At 41.8% G+C, this 27,321-nt stretch overlaps 1 protein-coding gene across 1 annotated transcript; it reads right to left on the bottom strand.

The window, feature by feature from the left end:
• Positions 1-407: 407 nt before the first annotated feature.
• Positions 408-21,699, bottom strand: STKLD1 (serine/threonine kinase like domain containing 1). Its single transcript, XM_089677038.1, has 20 exons — positions 21,563-21,699; positions 20,980-21,066; positions 18,415-18,459; positions 17,623-17,697; positions 16,961-17,065; positions 15,957-16,027; positions 13,850-13,965; positions 12,995-13,107; positions 12,737-12,897; positions 11,953-12,083; positions 10,617-10,694; positions 9,524-9,634; positions 9,297-9,437; positions 7,143-7,271; positions 5,410-5,535; positions 5,206-5,334; positions 4,969-5,109; positions 4,344-4,423; positions 2,768-2,819; positions 408-817 (listed from the first exon to the last, which is right to left on the bottom strand). Exons 1-19 carry the CDS (start codon positions 21,575-21,577, stop codon positions 2,772-2,774), a joined length of 1,902 nt encoding a protein of 633 aa, XP_089533164.1. The 5' UTR covers positions 21,578-21,699; the 3' UTR covers positions 408-817; positions 2,768-2,771.
• Between the last annotated feature and the right edge of the window lie 5,622 nt (positions 21,700-27,321).

The following is a 27,321-nucleotide window of genomic DNA, read 5'->3' as shown; positions in this document are numbered from 1 at the left end:
GTGTTTCTCAATAGGGGTTCCATGACGATCTACCTGTCAAACAGCTGCCGGGTAGATAGTCTCAACAAACACATTCAGAGTAGCACAGGCAGAGGCTGTAATAAGACCTCTCTCATAGCGCGGTCCTTTCCACTGGTCCCTCCTTTCCTCCTGGGGTAGACGGGAGGAAAGGAGGGGACGGCGGGGAAGGATCGTGCTATGAGACAGGACTTATTACAGCTGCTTCCCGTACTACTCTGCATTTGAAGGAAACTGGCTACAACGGTGTACCCTATGATGCCCCATAATGTGTCCTGCTCTCCCCCCTGTATTGTGTCCTGCTGCCCCCCTGCACACTGCTTATCTCAAGTTCAACCAATTGAGCATCTGTACAGAAAAAAAACAGCACACGTTTCACATAAAACAGGTAAGTTTTGTTATTTTTTTTTCTATTTATTTCTTAAAATAATTATTTCACAGCTTGCTGATCACACCAATGTTTTGTGAGCTGTAGATCTGAATGTTATTTCAGGGGTCCCCTGAGATCTCAAACTTTTTGCAAGGGTGCAAGGGGTTCCTCAAAGGTAAAAAGGTTGAGAAACACTGCTCTAAACACTAAAGTAACAGTTTTAGATGGACTACCCATTTAAGTCTCAGGTGTTTCCAATTTCTGACAATATACAACACATTTTCATGGTCTTCTGTAAATTGAGGGTTCTGATTTATGTACATTTTCTGGCATTCTTTGAAGATTTATCTTTTTTTTCTTTTAAGCTGTCAGCTCTTGATAATTTTCCCATTCCTCAATCACGTCTTCCACTTGCAGACATCTATCAATCTGAAAAAGAGTTTTTGGTTTTAGTTTTTAATCCATGATTAAAAACACAACATATATTGCGTGTCCTGTTCAATAGATATTGTTTCACTTCCTGTCCTCAAATGCAACAATAAGGTGTCCGTTTATGAACCAGCGGTAATAGATCTCTGCTCAGTTCTCCGGCATTCTCGGAGAACACAATTCTCCTGTGAATGCAGTTTATGAAGCAGTTCTCCGAACAAAGGGAGAACGGTCTCCAAACGCTGGAGAACAGTCTACAAACTCTGGAAAACGGCTGATTTTACTATAAGCTCGCGAGATTACAGTAAAAGATCAGTTTACTAAGCAGAGGTAAATTATCTCTGCTTAGTTTTCGGTCCCTCTGATTCTCCAGCTCTGGGCTGGAGAATCTGGAGGGAGAACACAGATCTCCAGAGAAGGGCTGACATGATCTCCTGAGTGTCATAAACTGTGAATGACCAGAGAATAGCTGAGATCTGTTGAATCGCAGCTATTCTCTGTGTCATAAACGGACACCTAAGTTAGCAGTAATCTCTTCCAAGTTTGGTAAATTGCCTCTTAGAGAGTTGTCACTGCAACAAGTGTCCTCATTGTTCTGGAGTAAACTCAAAAGTTTAGATTTTTCTTCACTTTCAGTCCCAAACAAAAACTAAAAAAAAACAAAAACCAACTCGCCTTTAGATATACTTTTATTGGTATTAAAACGTGGTTGGAGCTGGGAAACTAGGCGCTTTCCAAATAAATGTAACAAAGTGCTTGGTCATTCAGCTTGCCAGCATCAACACCAATTTGAAACTTCCATTTCAGATGCGCTGTCTCTATAACAGTTTTTAGCACAGTGGCTTGGAAGAGGTGTCATACTTTTAGTAGCCGCAACATTCCAGTACATCATCCTTCTAATGCTGTGCATCTAACTTGGAAAAAAGCTGGATGTTGTGCCTGTACAAAAGCTGATAACGGTTTCTATTTATGTGAAATACAAATGCTTTACTAACTGCTGATGACTCTGAGGTTGTCATCCTTTTGCAAAACAGAATGACAAAGGAGGAACAGAAAAACGTTAACAGAGGTTCTATATTTTACTGAAAAAAGTGTTTTGTTGCAATCTGTGATCCCACTGAAGAGATTTCACATAGCTTTCTTTAAAGTGTTACTAAACCCACAACATTAAAATCAGTCTGTATATGCAGTAAAGCATGCTTGTTATACTTACTGTAGAACCTAAGGGGTAATCCTCTGCATTGTGTAAAAAAGGCTGTTTGATCCTTTCTTCTCTGCTCCTCCCCTTTTTTCAAGCGACCACTTCTTCTCTCCAGACTGAACCATAGGCATGCACATGCTCAAGTTGGTGTGTATTGCTAGAGAGGTTTTTTTTTTCTTGGGAGAGTGCATGTGAATAGCACAGGGCCAACCAGCACTATCCAGACAGAGTTCAGGGGATCTGCATTCTCCTAGAGCAGAAACTCCTCATACAAGCTTTAGATAGTGGTGGGCTGGACACAGAAGTCACAAGACTGCTCTAACGTCTGATGAGAAAAGGTATCTAGCAGTTTATATTTACTAAAATAATTGCACTTCCATATTCTGTGCACGGTGGGAGATCAGATAACGTGAATGCAGGGTCCTGGGTTTAGTAACACTTTAGGGAATAACTTCCCACAGGGGAATACAGACCACAAACAAAAACCCAACCAAGGCTCTTGCTCTTCTCTACTATATACAACTACTATAGTTTCTTCTCAGCTCTATAGAAATAAACAAAAATAAATGGCTGGAGTTGGGCTTTATTAGTTGAGTAGACATTTTCTCACAAACTGTATTTATGCCACTTCCTCAGTACAAACACAGCTCATAAGATCTTTTCAAATTTTGCAGATAAAGTAGACATTTGTATGCTTTAAGAAAGTGTTTTCTTTTTCCTCACAAGTAAAATTGCAAGTAATAGGTTACCTCTTTATTTTTCTACCATGGAAAGTGTTGATTCCACCAGTGTTACAATCTCCTACAAAAAAAGAAAAACAAATTGATCTCATGGATTAAAAGAGGGACAGCACTGCAGGCTCATAGTTTATTAACCTTTTTTCATACATGTTTGTGCTGTTTCTTGATTTCCACAGAAAACAGAGGCAGTGCACAGGTAATTGTGAACACATTTTTTTGCTGCATGCACTTCCTGCCACAAAAGTTGACAAAAAACAGCATGTGCCCAACAACATCTGTAATGTTGGTTTATGGCAGTCAGTGTGTATAGAGGCAGAGCATTTAATGTAAAAACCATGTTGCTCCCTATGTGAAGGCCGCTCTGGATTAGGGTAATGAAATCTGGCAGCTAGGAATGACATTTAATTCCTCAGATTACCACATATTCATTTTATTTGATGTTACAAAAAAAATTCCCTTTAAAGTGGAACTTTAGTCAGAAAATTAAGTCCTGCTGGCTCCTTTTGCAGGTATAACTATGTAAAACATTAAAAATAGGTGTCTATACTGTGTAAAATCCAGTAATATGTCTTACCCTGCTCTGCACATGCTCAGTTGCTCTCCATTTTTAGGCACTGCTGAATTTGTAGATGCCAATCTATTGACGGCTTTAAATTAGAATTATATTGAGGCTCCTTTTATTGACTAGTTGCTTGGTTGTATCTGGCTTTAGTACTTCTGAGTCACTGACCCAGAACAAATCAAAACAAAATGGTTAAAAAAGAGAAAACCTATTATCATAGTCCTTTCACAGCCGGGTGCCCACTGCGCATGTACGAGAAGTGTTGCGATTTGTGAATTGCCCTGTAGTCTTCTGGGACCTGTCACGTGTCCTAGAAGACTACGGCGAGGACAACTTCCGCTTCTGATCGCCTTAGGAGATCGCATCTGAAGTGGGATCGGGTACCTGTCAAATTTGGGTCCCTGCTTCCCAAAGGTGCCAATCCTTAATGGAGAGCGGGGGACAAAGACTGAAAGCGGAACTTCCCCTTTTAGGTGGAGCTCTGCTTCAACAATAGACTCTTTGGGGGAGATTTACTAAAACTGGTGCACTCAGAATCTGCATGGTAGCCAATCAGCTTCTACAACTAAGCTTTGGCAGCAAAACCTGGAAGCAGATTGGTTTCTATGCAGCTTCACCAGATTTTTGACTCTCCAATTTTAGTAAATAAGCCCCTGCCATACTCTCCTACCCTTTCTGCCATATATTTTCTGCTAATTGTACACTGAATGCAGTGCATATTTAGTGTGTACAACTGCCTAGTGTTGGGACAATGTAACTCCTGCTTGCATGTATGTCAGTTAAATCATCCATAGCTGACCAATGTAGAAGGTAGGTTGAAAACACAACAATCTAGACCTGGAGTACCAAATAAGATGGCAATGGTGGAATGATGAGGCTGAAAGTAGTATAGCTGGAGGAGTGTGCTGTAGAGAGCCAAGTGTGGCATAGTGTTCAGGTATGCTGTGCAAAAGTCATGAGGACCTATAGTGGTGCAGTTCTGTAATGCTTTTCATTTCACATACATGCTTGAAACTCCCTTACCTCCACAGATTCATAGCGATCTTTAATCTCAGTCAACAGTTCCTCCATGTTTTGTGAGCATAACTCGGAGTGTGTGCTTCCTGCAAGAGACACAAGAGGGCAGAGTAGTAACTGCTGTTGTAACTTTCTAAAGAAGAAAAAGAAAAAACCTGCAGCAAAGGAACAGTGCTCCTGTTTGCCTGTAGCACCTAACAGAGGATGTCTTCAAAAGTGGAGATGGAGTAATCTCACCTGAGGGCACTTCTGTACAAAAGGGCACTGAAACAGTGAAGGTAAGAGGATAATTTGGAAAGTGCAGATGGAGTAATCCCACCCAAGGGCACTTTTGTACACAAGGGCACTGAAACAGTGATGCTAACTCCTATTGCATGAAATGTCTTGCTGTTTTCTGTAATTCCCTAACTGGTGCTTCATAACCACATGACTTTTCCATAGCGGACTACCTAACTGCATTTGCCTCAGACCAAAGTAGACAGCTATCCTTTTACAACCAGTCAGGTGTTTACTTTTATTTTCTAATCACAGTAAAAGTAGAAATATGATTTGCTTGATACAAGCAATACTATAATTTTCCTTGTACAGGTATTTTACATAAATGACATTCTGAAATACAGATTATTCTTACCATAATTAACCATCTGGTTAAAGAGTTGACAGATATTCTCTACAATTTCTGGGTCATCAGAGTAGAGTAGATAGAGCTCTTTAATCAGAGAGAGACCACTTTTCCCAGACAGAGGAACCAGCACACGATAGGCAGCCAATTCTTTAAGAACAAAAAAGATAAATCACACTGTGGAATATACAGTCTGTATGCAAAGGATTCTGGGAAGATGCTACAGGCAGATGGTATGTACAGTACCTGAGTTTGTCACTAGACCCGTCAATGCCAAGCAAACATTTTTGGCCAGAACAGGGCGCTCCATGTGTATCTGTAGGCAATCCAGCAGCAATAGTGATACAGATTCAATTTGGTCCTCCATCACATGATCTGTAAGATGTTAGGCAAACACTTGTAGAATGGACACACTAACTCATTTCTGCCAAAATATGCTCTCTAATTTACCTTTCAGGCAGAGAATCCACAGGGCTGGACTTGCCGATTCTACCAACTGTCCATCTCTGAGATGTCTCTGAATCAGTGTTGCGATTAGTGGCACAACCTTTTTCATGCCTTCACCTGATGCCATCTCTGTGACAGCAAAAAAATATATTTAAAGTGGTGTAAAGCTAGAGTCTATGTAGGGGGATATTTATAAAGCAGTGAATGTGGCTTTCACTAAACTAGCGTTGATGGTGAATCAATCACTGTCATTAAAATAAATGCAACAGCACAATTCATCTGCAGTGGATGTTTGATGAATGTCAGATCCTCTGCTTTATACTCCATAATGTAAAGAAAAAAAAATTACTGCAGTTGTGATTTTCTCTAAAAATAAGAACATGTTTTTCTGTATACCAATAGCATAAGTGTCTAAATCTGTATCCATTTCAACCTTCTGTCATTCTCTGCACAACAGGGAAGGGGGAGGAGCAACACTATGGGCCGATCTGAATCTAGTAGACGCACATGTGCAGCGAGAAAGAGAGCAGATTTTGCAGTGTGATGATGTATCAGTGTTTCTTTTCCGTCACTGTCTGATTAGCAGGTTGAGAGATGACACTGTATTCTTTACCTCAAACAAAGAAAGTGGTGTCTCCCTCCTAGTTGTGCTATCTGGCAGAGGTGTATAAATCACATAAGTGACAAGACAGAATTACAAATCCTTTGGCAAATAAATTCGTTCATAAATGCATGTTAAAGCTGTAATTTTTGCTACCTAAAACATTTTTGTTTTTTGACATGTAGAGGAGGTTATAACCTCTGTTGGGTCCTCATTGCTGTCTGGGTCCTCACTGGAGAGATTCAACTTCTCTTACTGACCTGGCAACCATGGTCACAGAGACATAAAGTTATGGGAAATTCAAAATTGTAACAGAACGTGAGGGGAAATCTAATGGATACATTTGTTCTGATGACAATGGCCTAAGAGGCCTTTGGAGAAATTTCCTCTCACTTCTTATTGTGTCTCCAGGAGCAGAAGTGAGAAGATATCTCCCCAACGAAATACAGGACAACAAAAAAAAACCTGATGGGGTTTAGCCCTGGTTCATACCGCTGCAGATTCAGGTGCGACATATCATTTACAAATCGCACCTGAAGTCACATTTAATGTATTTCTATGGCACTGACTTATTAGGTGCAATTTGAAGTAGCATGATTTGCAAAATAGTTCCTGTATTACTTTTTCACCACTAGACTATAAGCTAAGTGGCACTGAAATCGGACCTGTGTCTATATCAGTGCTACTTTGAAGTCGCACTTTAAATGGGACCAAATTGCACCACTTTGAAAAGGCATTCATTGTGAACCAGGGCTGAATCATTTTCTACGCTATATAAAATTAGAAAAATGTTTCAGTAGGTCGGCACTTGGAAGCGTACTTTGTTAGCACCATGTGTGACTTGCACCACGCTTTCTGCTGTATGAACCTGGGACATATCTTTTTATTACACTTTGGAAGAAGGATATGAATTGGGATTTTTTTTCCCCTTTGCTAGTTAGCAGGGTGGAATAGTGGGAATGCCTTTTAATTAAGGCCCTTGTAGTAAACTGCTTCTGCCATGTATGTCTTTCCTATTGGTCATAAATTCATGAACTGCTTGCAATTTCTCCTTGTAAAATGTACCCAAGTGTGATTTATGCTTGGACTTGTATATCAAGAGTACTAGAGCTGATTGATGACATTTTCTACTCACCAGTCATGGCCAGACTCCAGAGGAGAGCACAGCAGGACACACACAGCTCTCTGTTTTCCAGGGAGTGTTCTGTAATCTTTATCAGATCTGGAAGGAATCCCACTCTTGCCAACATCTCTGCTGCCATCTCTAATGAAATCAGCATGTCATTACGTAAATCAGCCCTTTACTATGAAAATGGGGAGTTTGCAGTTAAATCATATGGATATTGGGTGTCCTACAAAAGTGTTTCCAGTCAACAAAATTGCAGCTTTTTCACTGCAGGATAGAAAACTAAAGCTTTTTTTTTTTTTTTTTTTTTTTTTTTTTACACAATTGCATGCTTACAAACAGACACAACAACAATTCAAACCAAACTACATATGATTATATACATATGAGAGCTTGCATAAAGGAGGAGTATAACCAAAGTCTTTTTCGCTATATTCCTCCTATGCATGACAGTTAGCTAAAGACTAACTGTGCAAAGTGCAGTTAGCTAAAGACTGCTTTCGGCTGATGTCACAGAGCTGGTCCAGGCTCTAAAAATATCCTGACTATATGGTCGGGATCCACCCAAATGCCTGGACCAGCAGCTGATTTGGGCTGTCAGCTGTGCCACTGGTAGACTGAGCCAGCTGCTTTCTCTCTTCCCCAGCCTGGCGCTCCAGTGAGCGCCGGAATGGGAGAGCAGAGAGCCGGTGACTGACAGTCACTGCACTCTGCTCAGAGGGAGAACTGAATGATCAGTGGTGTTTGATCACCCAGTTCTCACTGCAGAGCTGGCGGGGGACAAATGCAGCATCAGATCTATGCTGCATCCACCTAGTTGAGTATAAATTTTGAACCTGTGTTTTGCCCATGCTGGCTCACTTTAAAGGGTTTTCTTCGGAAAAAAACAGTAAAAAAAAAAACAAACAAAAACGCAAAAGATCATATACAAATGCTAGACATGCTATGTTGTAATTTAATGCTATAAAAAAAAATTACTTTTCCTTTTCAATCTGCAGCACTGTAAAATTTAATGCAATATGGTAAAATGTAATTTCCTGCTGGTGTGATTGGCTCACTGATTTTCCCAGAAGCCTGCACAAAAATACAAGTCAGATTTTAGGCACCCCCTGCAATAGAAATGTAAGTTTTAGTAAGATACTCCCCTGGGTTTACTTCTGAAGGTATGCAGATACTGCTACTTTCCTCATTAGGAGCCCAGAAAGTGCATCAGCTGTATAATAATGAACCAGTCCTTCCCATTCAGAATGAGTATGTGATCAGTCTGGTGAAACAATGAGCCGTTTCTTCTCAGCAATATAACGTAGGACTCTGCTACAAAGTTTGTTAAAATCCTTGCAATCTACAATGATCACCCTGAGGCAATTGTTTTTTTTTTTCTCTCAAAACAAGTGGGGTTACTCTTTAAAGTGGTGGTCCCTACAACTCTAGCACTTGTCTTCCCTTTGCTTCCCCACCACTTTGTTCACTGCCAGGAGCAAGGGAAAAAAACCTGTGTAAGCTCTGAGCTAAACCCCACTGGAGCTTATACAGGACTTGTCTATGTGACAGTGCTGGGCCAACCACCAAGCATTAGCACTGTCACACTAGAGGAAGGAGAGGGAATCACTTGCTCCTCCATATACCAAAGTGCTGATAAGCAGAGAAAAAAAGATTAATATATCCATGACATAGAGGAAACATGAGTATATCCAGAAGGGCAGCCAGCGTTAAAGTGAACCTGCTACACTGCCCTGCATAACCAAAGCACAGGTTCACTTTGAAGAATGTTGGTCTAACTGAAAACAGAATATAAAAAGCGGTTTAAAAATAAATATACGCGGCTAACACTTTTTCTTCCTTAGCATGCAATGGGAGAGCAGGCATTGTACCATAAAGTATCTGATTTACTCTAATTATTTAAGTGCATAAAATAAAACAATGACATAATTAATTGGACATTTGGAATAGAAGCAACAATCACACTCAGATAAAAATTCAATCTTATTGAGCAAGCAATATGCAGCAACCAACAACAGTGCAAAAGGAATTCACCACTAATCTTGCCATAGCAAATTCTGCTTTTGTTTAATGTGTTAAAGCATTTTGCCTGTTATCATGCTGCTTGCTCTATCTCATAGAATATGGCTAACAGTGTTCCGCAGTTTACATTGTCTGACTCACCATTGGCTGCAAGCATTGTCATCAAACTGAGAATTTCAGACAGTAGCTGTGCATCATGGTAGTAAAGCCTTGCGGTCTCCACCAGCATATTGATGAAATAGTCACTGGTTAAATATTCCTCGATGTCTCCTTGTTCCAGCCCTGAAAACAAACGGCCCCATGACACCATTTGTAACAGAATTTTTCACAAGTTTCAACAATTTCTACTCACACTGTTGATGGATCACCTTGTGAAAGCAGATGGCGCAAGGTTTTGCTGCCTTCTAACTGTACAGCATAAGCATCTCGGTGTGTTGTTATCGCTTGTGAGATTAGCTTTACCATTTCCCCATGAAGTCCTGAAAGATGACAACCTTTATTAACCCCATGCAGTAACATAGAACAAGCCATAATAAAACATGTCTGGTAACAAAATAATTAAAAAAGAACTGAAAACCATCGGTCTAACACTTTTGAAATAACATCAAGTCGTAGCAGCCCTTTGAGCAGATGTTGTGACTATCCACTGGAGTTTCTTGCCAAAGTTTGAAAGCTGATGTCAGGCTTTTCTTCCACTGGGAAAATTTACTTTAGGCCAGTTTACAGAGATGGCAATCAACAAGGCAGTGTGTTAATGGGTTGCAAAGGAAAACCTACATCAACATACAGCAGAGCAGAAATTGATCCCAAGACCACAGGACTAAAGTAGCAACCACTGTTTACAAAACCTAATTCCAATTTCAATTACCACATTTCAAACAGTCTTAAAACATGTGGAAGGTTTTACAACAATAGGAGCTATGCTTGGCACCTCCTCCCTTTGCTTGATGAGGGTGGGCACAGACACACCATACCTCCACTGTCTACCAGTGATCTTAAAGCAGGGTGGACACAGAAACCAAATTATTCTGCGTGTCTGGCTTGGAAGAGCAGCTAAATTCCAGCCCAGACAAGTTTTTATTGCTCCTTGTCCCTGTTTGGGAAATTCCCACTCATTTCCTGTCCTGGTGACAGGAAGTGAGGTGTAATCTCCCCAATAAATAATACAAACCTGGCAGATATTCCAAGCCTTTTCCACTTTATCCAAAACAAAAAAAGTGAAGGGGAATATTTTTTCAACTTCTGCCTATCTAATAATCCAATAAATCTAACTATTGTCAAGTTAGTCTTAAGGTACTACAGGGTCTGGCTACTCAGAAAGGGTAAATGAATGTCAAACGTCCCATTTCCTGTACCACTGTAGCGAATTTTACCTACAGAGCTGTGAATGTATCTGTATGTTCCTTCATACATTGTAATTTTATCATTTTTGGTTATATTCAGATCTAGACTCCCACTTACCATCTTTGGTATACCTGGCCAACATCCTTAGTGCTGATAATTGGGCCTCCTCATACTCTACAAAAGTTTTCATGAATTCTGGAACAAAAACCACATGTGCTCTCAATTAGCCAGTCTGTAAAACCTGTAATGCCATATAACAAGATATTTCAGACCAGATAGCAAAATCGCACATCAATAGCAAAAATACATTAAACTATAACTAAAAGCAAAGCTTTTTTGGGGGTTTTTGGATAGGGTGGAGATGGATTAGAACACCTGTCAGATTTTTACTGCTGTCTGTGTCCCCATTAGGGAGATTTACCCTCCATTTTTGTCCTGTTTACCATTATCATTGAAATTGAAAGGAAAAGAAAACCGCAAATTTTGGGTTGTCCCCAGAAAAGTAAGGGGAAATGTTCCATTGGAGACACTAGTTCTGGTGACCTGGAGATCCCCAAGGAGTTTCCTTTATTTTGCAGGGATTTCTTCTCACTTCCTGTTTGGCTGTGGGACAGGAAGTTAAGGTAAATCTCCGCAATTGGACACAGATGGCAAAAAAGAAAAAAAAAATCCAACCGGGGTTATAACCCTCCCTTACTCTATCCAAAATGAAAAAAAAAAAGTTTTGCCTATAGTTCTACTTTAAGCTTTAAAACCTAAAACAACTGCAGCCTTTTTTGTTCAATGCTTATGACTTGTAGGTCAGATCATTTGTTAGCACACAACTCCAGATAAATAGCAGAAATCAGATAACACAATGTGGATCGCTAAACATCACTATCTAATTTTTGTTTTTGATTTTGGAAGGAAATGTTTTTGCAGTTTAAAGTTTTGTGTTGATGGACGCTCCCATACTCAGAGAACCAACACTACTGAATTATTATTTATATATGTTTATTTGAAAGTAATATTAAATGTGGTTGATGTTTACATGCTTACATGCTAAATTTCTATTCATATACTACATTTACAGTTGTAGATCCTCCTTTTAGTGGTTATCTGTATTTCATATCACTGACAGCTGTGGAGATAAAATCTTTACTATAGAGATATTAGGGTGCTTTTGATCAGTCACACCTGACTGATACATTTGCATTGGTAGAGGATCAGCAAGGCACAACCACTGTTCAGCACTGCTAAGCAGAAACAAGATCATGCATGTGTAATGAGCAAACTTGGCTGGCCTCATGTACACTTGCTGTTACCAATTATAAATGAACATGATTTCATGACAGCAGGAGACCCACTGAACACAACAGGAAACCAGGAAGATGACCTCTCTGAGTAGGTTTCTAAAGAAATTTTAGCTGGCTATTTCTATACAGAAAAAAGGATTACTCTACTGCTGCCTTACTCAAAATGCTCTCTAGATTGTTCTCTTCAAGCTGATCCAGAACAAAAGGGGGCAGTGTCTTCTTCAGCCCAGACAACGGAGAGCCAACTAGAGCCAAGCATTTCTTGCTGTAGGGTTCATTCACCAAATCTCTGTAGATGAAAGCTGTTAGCTTGTAAATTTAATACAGTACTGCTATACAAACTGATCATGCTACGCATAAAAACTCAGTCATTATTCTGTTTCAAAGGCAGAAGTTATGTACTGTGTATATATATATATATATATATATATATTTACACAACATATATATCATTTTATGGGGGGGGTTATGAAACAGGATTTGGAATATAAGCCTCATGTCAACTGTAATAGGTATTAAAGGGGCAATAGACCTAGATTCAGATTTTTACTTATAGGACATTGACTATGTGACCAGCTCTCCTGCTTTGTTACGTTCCTTCTGTCATTTTGGGTTTCCTTTGGTTGCTCAAATTTCCTCTTTAAACACAAAAACAACTTGTATTAGGTGGCTTAACAAAACTGTCCTTACAATGTGTGCATATATTGTGAGGAGAACACAGACCGACCAGTTCTCCATGTACCTTACAATTTAATGACTCATGGTGTATCATGGTGATACAGATACATATGTGGTCAGAGGCCTACTGATATCTTTTTGGATTGTGGGAGCACCTAGAGGAAACCCACACAAACATGAGGAGAGAGTACAAACTCCATGCAGACAGAGAAAGACCATTATGCAAACTGTACTGTCCACCAAGTCTCAGTATTCCATACTCACTCAGTTGATGATCTCTCTTCAGGTTGAATTTTTAGCATTTTCTGCAACAGGCAGCAAAGATCCTCTGGGTACCCAGCTAGCCCCTGAAGTGTCTCGAAAACTGTGTCCAGGCATGATGAGTTCACCTTGACCCTCTGTAGCAGATCAGTAATGTCTTGATCCTGTGCCAGAGTATAAATAAGCCAGCATTTGACAGATCTGTTAGGAACACAGACTGGCGGTGTGAATTTGGGGATACAACGATTCTAAAAAACATACAGATTTGACAGAAGTCGTCATCAAGACCAGCAAAATGCATCCCAGAGACCAAACGTCTGACTTCTCACTGTATATAAAATGGACAGATTCCGGGGCCATGAAAACCTTCTGCTCTGTAATTAAAAGTGGCATAAATAAATAAAATGTAGATATATAAATAAAACACAGCTGTGTCATACTTGGTCCCAAAAGCATCTTGCTATGCCCAGCTGACTTCCTGTACTATAATCTCTTTGAAGGACCCAGCAGTCTACATCTAGTAAGCCCCACATGGCTGAAAACATGTATGATAGGCAAAACATGATAGATACTCTTTAAAGGCAATTAAAATGCAGCATACAACTTTTAATATGACGAGCTGCTTAAATCACAAAATGCAACTAATTTATAGATTTACCTACTTTCCTTGCAATAGAAGAGCAACTAATATGGACTCCAGTACCCTCACAAACTATTTGTTTCAGCCATCTCCCTCAACTATGTCATCCTATCTAACAGTAAGGATGTACAGTTAGCATTGAAGCCTTGCTATAGACCATAAAAGCTGAGGGTTAATTCTGGGTTAGACCTGCTTAGCTATTTTATTTGGAGAGTAGGACTGACCAAATAAAGGAACACAAATTTAGATGTCAGACATGTACAGCATACACAGTAAGGTTGTTTTGACAAAAAAAAAGAGAATTTCTAAAATTATAATAAGACTTTATTTGTTGCCTTTGTTATAAATACAATTAGTGGACTTCTCTGAAAAGAGTCTTCAGAACCAAAAAGTTGCACTATCTCAAGGTATGGGGCACCGTTAAGAAAACTCTGCCAGATGTTCATGAAAATGATGTGTATTTGCAATGCTCTTACCAGGATCCACTCTTGTATTCAACTTCGCCTCATCTGTCACCAGTGTTCTCGGAAGAAAATCACTTATCACAAACGTGTCCTTGTTTTTTACAATGATGTTGCTGGGTTTGAGGTTTCTGGGGCACAAGGTAACAAAATATTTACAGCACAACTTCAATCAAAACCTTTTTTTGGGTAGAGTGATGAAGGGTTACAGTTACTGTTTTTATTGTTTTTGAATGCATTGGGGAGATTTTTCCCTCACTCCCTGTGTGGTCACTGAACCATGTACTAACAGAAATGTGTACAATGGTGGCAAAACAGTAATAAAAAATTGTTGTTACAGTAGTGCCTGAAAAGATTAGTATATCTCCCTCAGGTTACTATTGCTGTCTTTGTTCCTGTAAGGGAGAAAGACTCAATTAAGTTTAGAAGGCTGGAAAGCAGTTGTGTAACTGTTAGAATGGGGGAGCATGATTGCTGGGATCTTGAGAACCACTTGAATAACTTCAGTGCTACGCTTTTTTAAATTTGAGGAAGCATTGTTTCACAGTGCATGCAGCTGCACAGGTCAGTTAGGACTTGTTTTAAAGCTTATTGAAAATGAAAGCAAAACTTAAAAGAGAATTCCTTTTTCCAAGTATACTTACCTAAGTGGATGCAGCATCGGTCTGATGCTGCATTTGCCCCCCACCGGCTCTAAGGGTGAGAACTCAACAATCACATGGCCACTGATCGCTGAGTTCTCACAGTCACTCTGAGCAGAGATCAGTGACTGTCAGTCATCGCTGTCTGCTCTGCCCCTCCCCTGCACTGAAAGGATCGCTAAGAGGCTGAGCCAGGTGCCGTTTCAGACTTGGGTGGATCCCAACTTGAAAGTCAGGTTCTTTCCCGGCCTGGACCAGCTGAGTGGCGTCAGCTGACACCAGGCTGCAGCCCGCTGTCAGCTGAAAATGGGTCACAGATGTGCTGAACAAATTGCACTCCTGTGGTCCACAGGAGAAGTACAGCCAAAAGAGCTTTGGCTGTACTTCTATTTTAAAGCAGAGCTCCACCCAAAAAGGAAAGTTCCACTTTAAGTACTGGTCCCCCACTCCCTGTGAGGAATTGGCACCTTTGGGATGTAGGTACCTGATTTTGACAGGTTCCTGCTCCACCTTCTGCTGCGACTGCCTAGGCAATCGGAAGCAGAAGTTGCCCTCTCTCCTTCCCTGAAGTCTTCTGGGACATGTGACAGGTCTCAGAAGACTACGGGACCATTCACAAGGTGCAGTGCTACATTTGCAGTGGGCACCCGGGTGCCCACACTTGGGATGCCCATGCCGGGAAATGAGGAAGGCCAGTAAAACCAGCTGCATTCAGTACACCGCTGCATCGTGGGATAGGGGAGTGACTTTTTTCTTTAATTCAGCAGCTACAGTTTTTGTAGCTGCCAACTTTTATTTTTTTAGTTTTGACTGGAGCTATGCTTTAAGTCCTGATACTTATCTTTCTGACGTTTCTTTTTAATGGGCCGACGTCCCTTGCTGCCGCTGGCATCTTCTACCCAGCTTCTTCCAGGTGCCAAGCTACAGCTGTCTTCATTGACCCCAAGCACAGGAATTCAGTCATCCCAGCACACCACTGTGCCAGAATGTAAACTGAGATGTGCAACTCAGGGCACAGTATATTCCAGAGAAGACTGCAAGCCAGCAGGTAGATTTATTTTATTGCAGACTTTAAAATTGGCACTTTAGTTTTGCTTTAAAATTTAAATATTTAACGGCTTGTTCACACAGTGCAGCGAATGGCGGTTTCCCCTCACTGGATAAACACCAATCACTGCAAGGGCACGTAGACAACAATTTTTGTCTACGTGCCCCGTTCAAGCTGCAGTAAAATGCACATATGTGGCATTTTACTGACATGCACAGAAAGGCACTGCATGTCTCTGCATGGAGCATCACACCTCCTCCTCATTGCTGGTAAAACCTGACAGCTGCCCGCACCCTAAAATGGAACATTTAGCACACAGGTAGAGTGAACAAGCCTTCAATGTCCATAGCCTGGCCACATGTTCACTTTATGGGTTCCCCAAACTCAGGTGACTTGTACATTAACAAGGAAGTACTCTGAATTCTGAAAATACCTATGGTGTAAAGCCTTTTTGTGAATGTAAAAGAGAGCATCAATGACCTGAGCAAGCAAACGCTGAAGAATCTGTAATAAGAGAAGAGAGAGGTCTAAAAAAACAGCAAGGTCTGGATTTTTTTTTTCAACACATAACATATGCATATATAATGTATTAACTGTATAGCAGACTGCTATATTGCTGGCCATACACTAGTAGATTTTCGAACGAGAATATTGATACAAACATTTGTACTGTACTCTGGCACTGATTGTTCCCATAAATGTCACTGTGATTTAACTTCTGTGCAACAGTAATTATTCCCACTGCTGCCACAGCAATTATCCGTATTAATGGTATTAGGATTACATTTTTAAACATAGATGACTCTCATAAATGTCACAGACAGTAATTATTTTCATTAATAACACAGTGATTATTAAAAGAGAAAGCCCTGAACTAGTTGTATCCTTTCAGGAACTCTGTCTCTCTTGGAAACTTCTGATGGCTTCTGAGAGAGAAAGGAAGGAGTTATCACTCAATAACCTGTGTATGTAAATTTCAGTTATTAATCTTTGCAAACAGACTTTTTACTATAGGAAAAAGTGGACAACATGCAAAAAGGAGCTTAAAATGCTAACTAGCTGTACGAATACAAAATATTAATAAGCAATATGTTAAGTTTACCTTTTTGCCTTTTTTTTAGTCCTCACCAAAATACAGAAAATATGGAAAAATCCACTATACAATCCATGTAATGCCAGTTAGTTAAAATTCTACCATTTTCCCATTAGTGCCAAAGTGAAGATGATTTTTTCACAGCAAATACACTACTGTACCACAGTTTATCATTTCCTTTAATAATTCTGTATGATATCGTGACACCTGTTTAACAGGGTCTATTCCCAATAATGGCACAGCAAGAACACCCAGGCACTAGAATGATTATACTCCCATTAAAGCCATTGTGATTGCATTCATTAATACCGCAGTGCATGTCCATTTTTAATATAACTACTTACATTGTCTTCAGTCTTTTTCTGCTGTTGCCTGTTTAGATGCACAATATCTGCTAGATTATCCTGACCACAGTAATCCATCACCATGCAAAAAAACAGCGAAGAACTCTAAAGAGTTGATATTAAATACATTTTAATAGTTTGCATATTACAAAACAAAATGTTATTACCAAGTTTAGATTCTCAAACACATTTGAAGAATACTGTTTGATACAAGAGGATAACAAACGATAATCTGAATCTTGATCTTGGTGTAATTGTAGCCACAAAAATGAATTCTAAGTTTTTTGGGTTTTTTTTTAAAACCAGTCCACCTGTCAGAACACAATAGCTCAGTGGGGAGATCACTGCATTAGCATCAAATAGTTAGTACAGTGAGCTCCTCCCGAGCTCTTTAGTGTTTTTTTCGTTCAGCTGCTGGGTTTAATGAAAAAAAAAACTGATGGTGTGTATCCAGCTTTACAACCGAATTGTGTTTTTGTCCATTATTCATGAAGATCTATGTAAGTGGGTCCAGTCAAGCATGACCACTATGGACTGAGTCCTTTTGACTCTGATCTATTTTGATCAATGTAACCTAGGAACTTGGATGCTGGGCCCAGGAGCTAGGCCTTAACAGCAAAAAAACATCATGTTGATGATCTGCAGTAAGATGAACAACTTACCTTATTATTCCACACCATGAAAAACTCTTTATATGGGCAGAGATTAGGGTGTTGAAGCTCCAGGAGTGGCAGAGCCTGTACAGCAGAAAGAGAGAAAATGTAAACCAAATATGCACTGAGATCCCCAAGAAGCACAGATATTCATGATATAGTAGGCTGCTCACAATTCTTAGCAAGACTACAACTTTCTGCCACTTGCCTTTGGAGCAGGGGTGGACTGAACCATTTGGAAACTAGGGCACTGCCCGAGGGCCTGGGGTCAGTAGGGGGCCCCATGAGATGCCCCTGGTACCTTTTTTATAGGCTTTTTTGAGTTTGGGCAGGACACAGGGCCCCATGATCCCCTATTGCCCGGGGGCCCCACGAGTTGTCAGTCCGCCCCTGCTTTGGAGTGTGCAATATTCCTGTCTTTGAACCAAAGAGGATGATGCTGTAACCAAGGAACATACTGGCTGCATTTTTACAGGAGAAAAGCACATCTGCACTTTCACAAAAAAGTCAACCTATACTTTCTGCACCCCAACCTAAAGTAATCCACCCTCCATCACCCCAGATTAATACTTACCTACATTCTACAGCTGCGCCGAGGTTACTTTAGGTTGGGGAGGTTAAAATTGATAAGTGCACTTTCTATGAAAGAGCACTAAGGCAAATAAAAAATAAACATACTGACAACCATATAGATTTAGATTGTCAAGTGTGCAAGATAAATCTCATGTCAGTTTCAGTACAAAATGCCCATAACTGACTGCAAAAAGGTTTTAGCTATTACTGTCCCCACTAACAAATTACCTCTTCTAGGGTGAGATTGCCTTCTCGCTCATCTATACACTCCACCTGTGGATGATACAGTAAAAGACTTAATGTTATTACATGTGTTATTAGGCAAATCACCTTTGTAAAAAGGCTTTGATGGAATCATTATGTACTAAATAACATACTGCATACTAGTGCTAAGCTGTTACTTGGCATATAGCTTTCGGCTTCATTGCCCTGGAACCAGATAGCTGTACAGTTCAATAAGTATCTAAAGCTGCAATGCTCCACCAGAACTGGCCCACGTCAGCAATTTTGGTCACAAGAAAGGGCTCATACCTCAAACAGCATTCAGTCCTCCTCAGTGAAACTTAATGAGCCAAAGCATGTAACCCATAGTTATAAAATGACCACCACCTATAAGACCTGAAAATGTCAGATTGAGAAACAACTGTGTAAAACAAAAGTGTAAAAGTCCCACCCACCGCAACAGACATACTCAGAAAGAACTTTTAGGAATAGTCAATCAACTATGTATTTTCCTGGCCCATTGCTACTGTTCCCCCGTGATCACAGTGCCAGTACACATCATAAAATGCTCACTTTGTCACTGCAAGAAAGTATGTTCGATTCAAGATTGTTCTTCTAAATCAGGGGTCTCCAAACTGCGGCCCGTGGGCAAAATACGGCTCTTTGCTTGCCTTTTTCCAGCCCTTAGGGCACTATTCCTCCCATTAACACCAACAAGGAGGCAACATTCCTTCCAATTACATCAACAGTGGGGAACCATTTCTCTCACTGACACCAACAATGGGTATTTTACCTTCCAATGACACCAGTGATTAGTAATATTCCTCCCACGACACCAGCAATGAGGCATAATTCCTCCCACTGATCTAAAAAATTAGGCCCTATTGCCCCCCAGTGATACTAATGATGGGGCACTATTCCTCCCAGTGATACCAATGATGGGGCACTATTCCTCCCAGTGATACCAATGATGGGGCACTATTCCTCCCAGTGATACCAATGATGGGACACTATTCCTCCCAGTGATACCAATGATGGGACACTATTCCTCCCACTAATACCAATGATGGGACACTATTCCTCCCAGTAATACCAAGGATTGGACACTATTCCTCCCAGTAATACCAAGGATTGGACACTATTCCTCCCAGTAATACCAAGGATTTGACACTATTCCTCCCAGTAATACCAAGGATTGGACACTATTCCTCCCAGTAATATCAAGGATGGGACACTATTCCTCCCACTAATACCAAGGATGGGACACTATTCCTCCCACTAATATCAACCATAGGGCACTATTCCTTCTCCAAGCCCGAGACAAGTTGTAATATCAATCTCCTCTGCTGCCACTTCCACCAATGTCTCCTCTTCTTTGTGCCACATGGAACTTTCTCTGAGAAAGTTCCATGTGGCACAAAGAAGAGGAGACATTGGTGGAAGTGGCAGCAGAGGAGATTGATATTACAACTTTTCCTGGAGAAGAGCCATAGTGGGAATATTATACTCTGAGAAAACTGTCTTTGGAGTGTTTTGATGCCTGGAGGATCTGTGAGAGGGATCCACTACTGCTCTTTGATCCGCAAGGGTCGAAGGGATAAGGTGAGAGGCTAATTCAGATGGTGGTTGGATTCGCAGATCTGTATACACCCAGAAACCTGCACGAGTTTTCACCTGTGGTCACTAACAGTACAATTTGGAAGCACCGTTTACTGTTTGGTTCACCAACAATATTTATATTTTGGACTTTGAGATATGAGTTTGTGTGTACCATTATTATGGTTATTTTTCACTTCACAATAGGCACGTGTGATTATATTATATATGTGTGTTTTTTTGGTTTATGCACATATATAACGATATTGTTTTTTTGTGTTTCCACATGTTTTTGAGCTATTTATTTGATTTATGTTATTATCAGTGAGCACGTATAGACCTGTTTTGATAACATTGTCACATGTTTTGTTTTTTTTATTTAATATTTTGGGATCCCACATTCACATTTTGTTTGATTTGAATGTAGCGCAGCATTCCTTATGTTTTATATTGGTGAAGCATTACCCGTCATCTTAGTACATGAATGTGATGATGCCCCTACATCAGGGCATATTTTGGTCTCTGAAATACCTTAGTGCAGTGGTGTCAACTTTTTGGATTCACCTGTTTTCTGAATATATACACAGCTTGCAGAGCACCCAGGAAGCCTGCAAACCTAGGACATGCTACCATACTTACAGTGACTTTAGATCCTTAGATCCACCCATTCTAGCATCCTGGCCCCTGATAATACCTATTAATACCTAATAATATCACAGCTTTGGACCAACAATGAAGTCTGGGAGATTCCAGGAGACAGTCCAAGATGGGCTTCAAAATCTCAGGTCACTCAGGTCGCATCCAGCATTTCAGGGCTTCCAGGGTGCTCTATAAGCTGGGTGAATTTGGGGCACTTCTTCAATCCTGTCAATGGCTTTGGACTTCACCTGGGTTCACTTTTATGGAAATCATGTACTTATTCCCTGAAGACCCCAGTGGGAGTGTCAATATATTATCTATAGATGTTTTTCAGACCTTTTTGACAGCAAATTTTCTTTGTGACACTGGCTCCTCCACAAGACAGGTCACCCCAAATGCTCCAGGTGGCCATTCTTTCAGCACCTGTTAAAACACAAACATTTAAGCTCATATGAGAATCATACATATGTATGTATGTGCATTTTTTTTAAACATAGTGTCATTAAAATGTATCTAAACCCAGAAACAAAAAGAAATATATTGCAGTTTGCACATCCTTAGTTGTGTTGGCTGTATTAATTTTCCTTTTTTCAGGTGTTTTTCTTTTACTTATCCTGCCAGTTCCTGTCCTAAGGTGACAACACTCACTCACTGTATCTATGATTGAACAGTGTTGTCACCCTAGGACAGGAAGCCTGTAGGACTACAAAACACCTCCTCCTCTGTAGAGGAGACCTGAGCAGGGTTAAGAACACTACTTGATATATAACTGCATAGGATAGTATTGGATTTGTGGCAGAATCAACGGGTTTTTGCACTTATCAAACAGGTGTAAATGAACTCTTTCAACTGTACATTTAACAGACCAAAAAGGGAACTCTCTGGAGCTCAGCCTAGGATCCATTCTATGCACCATTACCTTGTATCTGTCCATTGCCAGTCACAGGTCCCAATCCAGCTCAATCTAGATGACTTCGACCTCACCAGCCTCAACGCAGCGTCGTCCGGTACCATGGAAACTTTTGTGAGCATCTGCGCACAGAATCGAAGCGTTCCATGGCTACCTTGGAGACGACTGTCACTCCGGCCGTGCTTATAATGGCACGCCCCGCCGCTCTGATTGGCCGACTGTCCAGCCTCTCATCTTCAAAGGAGAATTGGTAAAGAGTTCCGGGAGGCGTGGCTTGTTTTATTTTGCATTTATAGAGTCAGCTGATCAGTTGGGGAGGGAAGAGACTCTATTCATTGAATGAGACCCTAAAAATGTGCGGAGTGTACCCTGCTGTAGAAGAGCATGATTAACAGCTTTCCTGGATTTGCATTGCCCAGTCAGCCGCAGGCTATGCAAAGGAATGCTTCGCTGGGTTAGATGCAAAGTCCACGACTCATTCACGTGCGTGTGTATCGGGGAGGGTGGGATACAGACCCTTAGGGGGTGGAGCCAGGCGAAGGAGAGGAAGTAGTGACTGGGGGGGGGTGGTCGTGCTGTGGAGGAATGGTGCAGGTGAGCTGTGCAGGGGGGGTGGGCGTGCTGTGGATGAATGGTGCAGGTGAGCTGTGCAGGGGGGGTGGGCGTGCTGTGGATGAATGGTGCAGGTGAGCTGTACAGGGGGGGTGGGCATGCTGTGGGGGAATGGTGCAGGTGAGCTGTACAGGGGGGTTGGACGTGCTGTCGACGAATGGTGCAGGTGAGCTGTACGGGGGTGGGCGTGCTGTGGAGGAATGGTGCAGGTGAGCTGTACGGGGGGGTGGGCGTGCTGTGGAGGAATGGTGCAGGTGAGTTGTACAGGGGGGGTGGGCGTGCTGTGGAGGAATGGTGCAGGTGAGTTGTGACTGAAGGGTGCAGAGGTGAACAAGGGAATCTGTGAGCAAGGGGTGCAGAAGCAAGCTGTGAATGGAGGCACACAAAGGGAAGCTGGGCCTAGTTGGGTGGTGAGCTGTGGAGGAGGTGAAGAGGCAAACGCTGGGCAGTTGGGGAGAATAAAAAATGCTTGGGGTTTTTAATGCATCCACTCACACTGATGAAGGACATCGGTTTGGGGGTTATTACTGCACCCACTGATATTAGTTTGGGGGCTGTGCACCCACTGACACCAATGAAAGGGTTTTTGCACCAGCTGACATAAATTTGGGGGTTATTACTGCACCCATTAATATCAGTGCTGGAGGTTATTACCACACCCACTGAAATCCATGCCATGTATTATTACTGCACCCACTGAAATCAATGCCATGGGTTATTGCTGCACCCACTGACACCAGTGGCGGGGGTTATTTCTGCTCCCACTGACACCAGTGGCAGGGGTTATTGCTGCACCCACTGAAATCAATGCCATGGATTATTACTGCACCCACTGAAATCAATGCCATGGATTATTACTGCACCCACTGACACCAGTGCCGGGGGTTATTGATGTACCCACTGACATCAATGCCATGGGTTATTACTGCACCCACTGACACCAGTGGCGGGGGTTATTACTGCACCCATTAATATCAGTGCTGGAGGTTATTACCACACCCACTGAAATCAATGCCATGTATTATTACTGCACCCACTGACACCAGTGGCGGGGGTTATTGCTGCACCCACTGACACCAGTGGCGGGGGTTATTGCTGCACCCACTGACACCAGTGGCGGGGGTTATTGCTGCACCCACTGACACCAGTGGCGGGGGTTATTGCTGCACCCACTGACACCAGTGGCGGGGGTTATTGCTGCACCCACTGAAATCAATGCCATGGATTATTACTGCACCCACTGAAATCAATGCCATGGATTATTACTGCACCCACTGACACCAGTGGCGGGGGTTATTGCTGCACCCACTGACACCAGTGGCGGGGGTTATTGCTGCACCCACTGACACCAGTGGCGGGGGTTATTGCTGCACCCACTGAAATCAATGCCATGGATTATTACTGCACCCACTGAAATCAATGCCATGGATTATTACTGCACCCACTGACACCAGTGCCGGGGGTTATTGCTGTGCCCACTGACACCAGTGCTGGGGGTTATTACTGCACCCACTGACACCAGTGGCGGGGGTTATTACTGCACCCACTGACACCAGTGGCGGGGGTTAGTGCTGCACCCACTGACATCAATGCCATGGGTTATTACTGCACCCACTGACACCAGTGGCGGGGGTTATTGCTGCACCCACTGATATCAATGCCATGGGTTATTACTGCACCCACTGACACCAGTGGAGGGGGTTATTACTGCACCCACTGACACCAGTGCTGGGGGGGTTATTACTGCACCCACTAACACCAGTGCCAGGGGGGATTATTACAGCACTCACTGACACCAGTGCCGGGGGGTTATTACTGCACCCACTAACACCAGTGTCGGGGGGGTTATTACTGCACCCACTGACACCAGTGCTGGGGGGGGGGTTATTACAGCACTCGCTGACACCAGTGCTGGGGGTTATTACAGCACTCACTGACACCAGTGCTGGGAGTTATTACAGCACTCATTGACACCAGTGCTGGGGGTTATTACTGCACCCACTGACACCAGTGCTGGGGGGGGGTTATTACAGCACTCACTGACACCAGTGCCGGGAGTTATTACTGCACCCACTGACACCAATGCCGGGGGGGGGGGGGTATTACTGCACTCACTGACACCAGTGTCGGGAGTTATTACTGCACTCACTGACACCAGTGCCGGGAGTTATTATTGCACCCACTGACACCAGTGCCAGGGGTTATTACTGCACCCACTTTCATTAATGCAGGGGGATATTACCTCACCCACTGACACCAGTGTCAAGGGTTATTACTGCACCCACTGACACCAGTGCCAGGAGTTGTTATTGCACCCACTGACACCAGTGCCAGGGGTTATTACTGCACCCACTTTCATTAATGCAGGGGGATATTACCTCACCCACTGACACCAGTGTCAAGGGTTATTACTGCACCCACTGACACCAGTGCCAGGAGTTATTATTGCACCCACTGACACCAGTGCCAGGGGTTATTACTGCACCCACTTTCATTAATGCAGGGGGATATTACCTCACCCACTGACACCAGTGTCAAGGGTTATTACTGCACCCACTGACACCAGTACTGGGGGTTATTAATGCACCCACTGACGCCAGTGCCAGAGGTTATTACTGCACCCACTTTCATTAATGCAGGGGGATATTACCTCACCCACTGACACCAGTGTCAAGGGTTATTACTGCACCCACTGACACCAGTACTGGGGGTTATTACTGCACCCACTGACACTGATGCTGGAGGTTAGTGCTACTGTCATTGAAATCAGTGCTGAGGATTATAAGGGCACCCACTGACACTGATTCTAGCAGTTATTACTGCATCTGCTGGCACTGAAGCTGGGGGTTGTTACTGCAGTCATTGACACCAATGCTGCGGTTTATTACTGTGGTCAAGGGAACCAGTGCTAAGAGTTAGTACTGCAATCACTGAAACAAATGCTGGGGTGTTATTACTGCACCCACCGGCTCAGATGCTTGTGTTTTTTACAGCGCACACACCAATATCAGTGCTTGGGGTTATTACCACTGATGCCATGCTGGGGATATTATTGGATCCGCTAACAAAGGTGGGGCTTACTTCGTTCCTGCTTTTTGTTCAGTGTACCCTCAGGCCCTATTATGTCTAAATCAAGGAGGAAAGGTGCCAAGCACTGTGAAGTAATACCTACTTTATTGATCTCACTCACTTTTTGGCCATACCTACATACTGTTGAGAGGCTGCAAATGAATGCTTTGCCATGCCTGCACAAATGCGGATTAAAGGTGTCCCTCAAATGATTTTCAGATGTGGGTTACTATGGAAGAGGTTCAATTACCATATATTATTTGGATTGAAAAATGTATCACATCATATTATAAAATTATTTCGAATAGTTACCAAAAAGTAATTGGACTTTCGATGTAACACATCATTCATCATGTACATCATGTACACTAAAATTACTCTTCTCAATTTTTATTTTGATACAGAACAATAAATTGTTTAATAAACAACATAAAAGAGTGCCAGCAAATTGCAGTTCAACTGGGAGTTTAATATAATGTGACATCACTGTCCTGTAGTGATACAGAAACCACGTGGTGAGTTCAATTCATTGCATTTCTTGGCTGTTTCTTCAGGCACCCAGAAGTAATTCCGTGAATTGTGCATAAATATAAAGAAATTAGCATCCTACTGTCATAACCAAACAAAAAAACATGCCATAAGAAAAATAGGCATCTTGCAAATCAAACAGTATGTGCTGTTCAATCACTTTTTTTTTTTTTGTGTGCAGGCATTCCTGATTACAAATATATTGTATCCAAGGTTTCTAAAATAGGAGGAAGAAATGCAACAAAATAACAGGAATTGGTTGAAAAAATATACCGGTGTTGCATAACACCTTGAGTTGATAGACTTGTAACTGGGAGGATTCCTACCTGTGTTCAGATGTCCTAAAGATCTTTGCAATGTTTATGTGGGTCCACTGTGTTCATTTATAGAGGGGGTCATTCACACAGGTGTATCAGTCTAGTATGCCCCTGTACAGGGGACCTTATGCTCACCTCTCCAGTGTCTTGTGTTCCCTACCTCCCCTCGGTTTCAGCACTGCAGCCTTGGTAAGACACTTCAACATTTAGGCCTCATGCACACTAGGCTGTTTTAAATGCCTTTCTCCTGACAGGAGAAAAACCGCATTAAAGACGTGCCCGCAATCATGTTTTTTGAAATGCATTAAGGCACGTTTGGGCATTCATAGATTCCTTGGTTAGAAATTGTATTCTAGCCAATTAATTAATGAATGCTCAAGTGCTAAATGCACCTAGTACTTAGGTGTGTTTAGGCTCATTGGGTGTTTTTTCTGCATAAATACTTCTCAACTGAACATGATTTTGGTGCATTTAGATTTCTGTCCCTAATTGCCTTTAAACGTACATGGACATAGGCTAAAATAAAGGGGAGGTTAGGGGCAGAATAAAAAAAAACCCATCAAATGCCTGTAAAATGGGTATTTGAGAGCTGCAGTGTGCATGAGGCCTTAACATTTCAGGGAACGTTGGATGCCTGGGAGATCTCATCTTAACATTCTTTTTTAATACACGGCCTATTTTTCCCTGGTTGGATCGTAATGTAATGATCTAGAAGCAACTTTACAAAAATGAGCCTATTGTGCAGCCCTCTGGACATGATGAGGGACACACTTTTGACTACATGCTGAACTTCACCATCACACACATTTGGATTTGACTGAAAAAAATGTGGGAAATCTGGGTGAATGTAGTGTGAATTGTATGATCACTTTCTATAATAGACCCTTTATATGTTTCCATGTGGTTATGAGCATACATGTGTTGGTTTTGCAGAGGTTGCTTTTATATCTCTAAACAAAAAACTATATAAAGTGAGTGCTAAGAGAAAATATGAAAAGCAGCTAGCGCAAATGGTGAACCCACTCCATATCATAATAAAAGTGCTGTGCTATGTGTCTGAAACTCAAAAACCATCAACTCATATACAGTGAAGGAAATTTTGAATGTTTGCCCTCTCACAAAAAAATGATCTGTCTAAAAATAGAATGGTAGGTGTATTGTAATACTGAGAGACAAAATAGCAACAAAAAATTCAAAAGAAATGCATGTGCACTGATTTGCATGTTCATGAGGGAAATAAGG

The sequence above is a fragment of the Staurois parvus genome, unplaced genomic scaffold (genome assembly GCF_062004578.1).
Source record: "Staurois parvus isolate SC_StPar_1 unplaced genomic scaffold, SC_StPar_1.0 ptg000176l, whole genome shotgun sequence".
Taxonomy (NCBI): Eukaryota; Metazoa; Chordata; class Amphibia; order Anura; family Ranidae; genus Staurois; species Staurois parvus.
This window is presented reverse-complemented; position numbering and strand designations above follow the sequence as displayed.

Excerpts from the sequence above, each read along its gene's own strand:
- STKLD1 (XM_089677038.1), bottom strand. Across the intron at positions 12,898-12,994 it reads TGACGACTTCTGTCAAATCT|GATCAAGACATTACTGATCT; the intron begins GTATGTTTTTTA and ends ACTCTGGCACAG. Across the intron at positions 12,084-12,736 it reads GAAGAGAGATCATCAACTGA|AGATTTGGTGAATGAACCCT; the intron begins GTGAGTATGGAA and ends TTTCATCTACAG.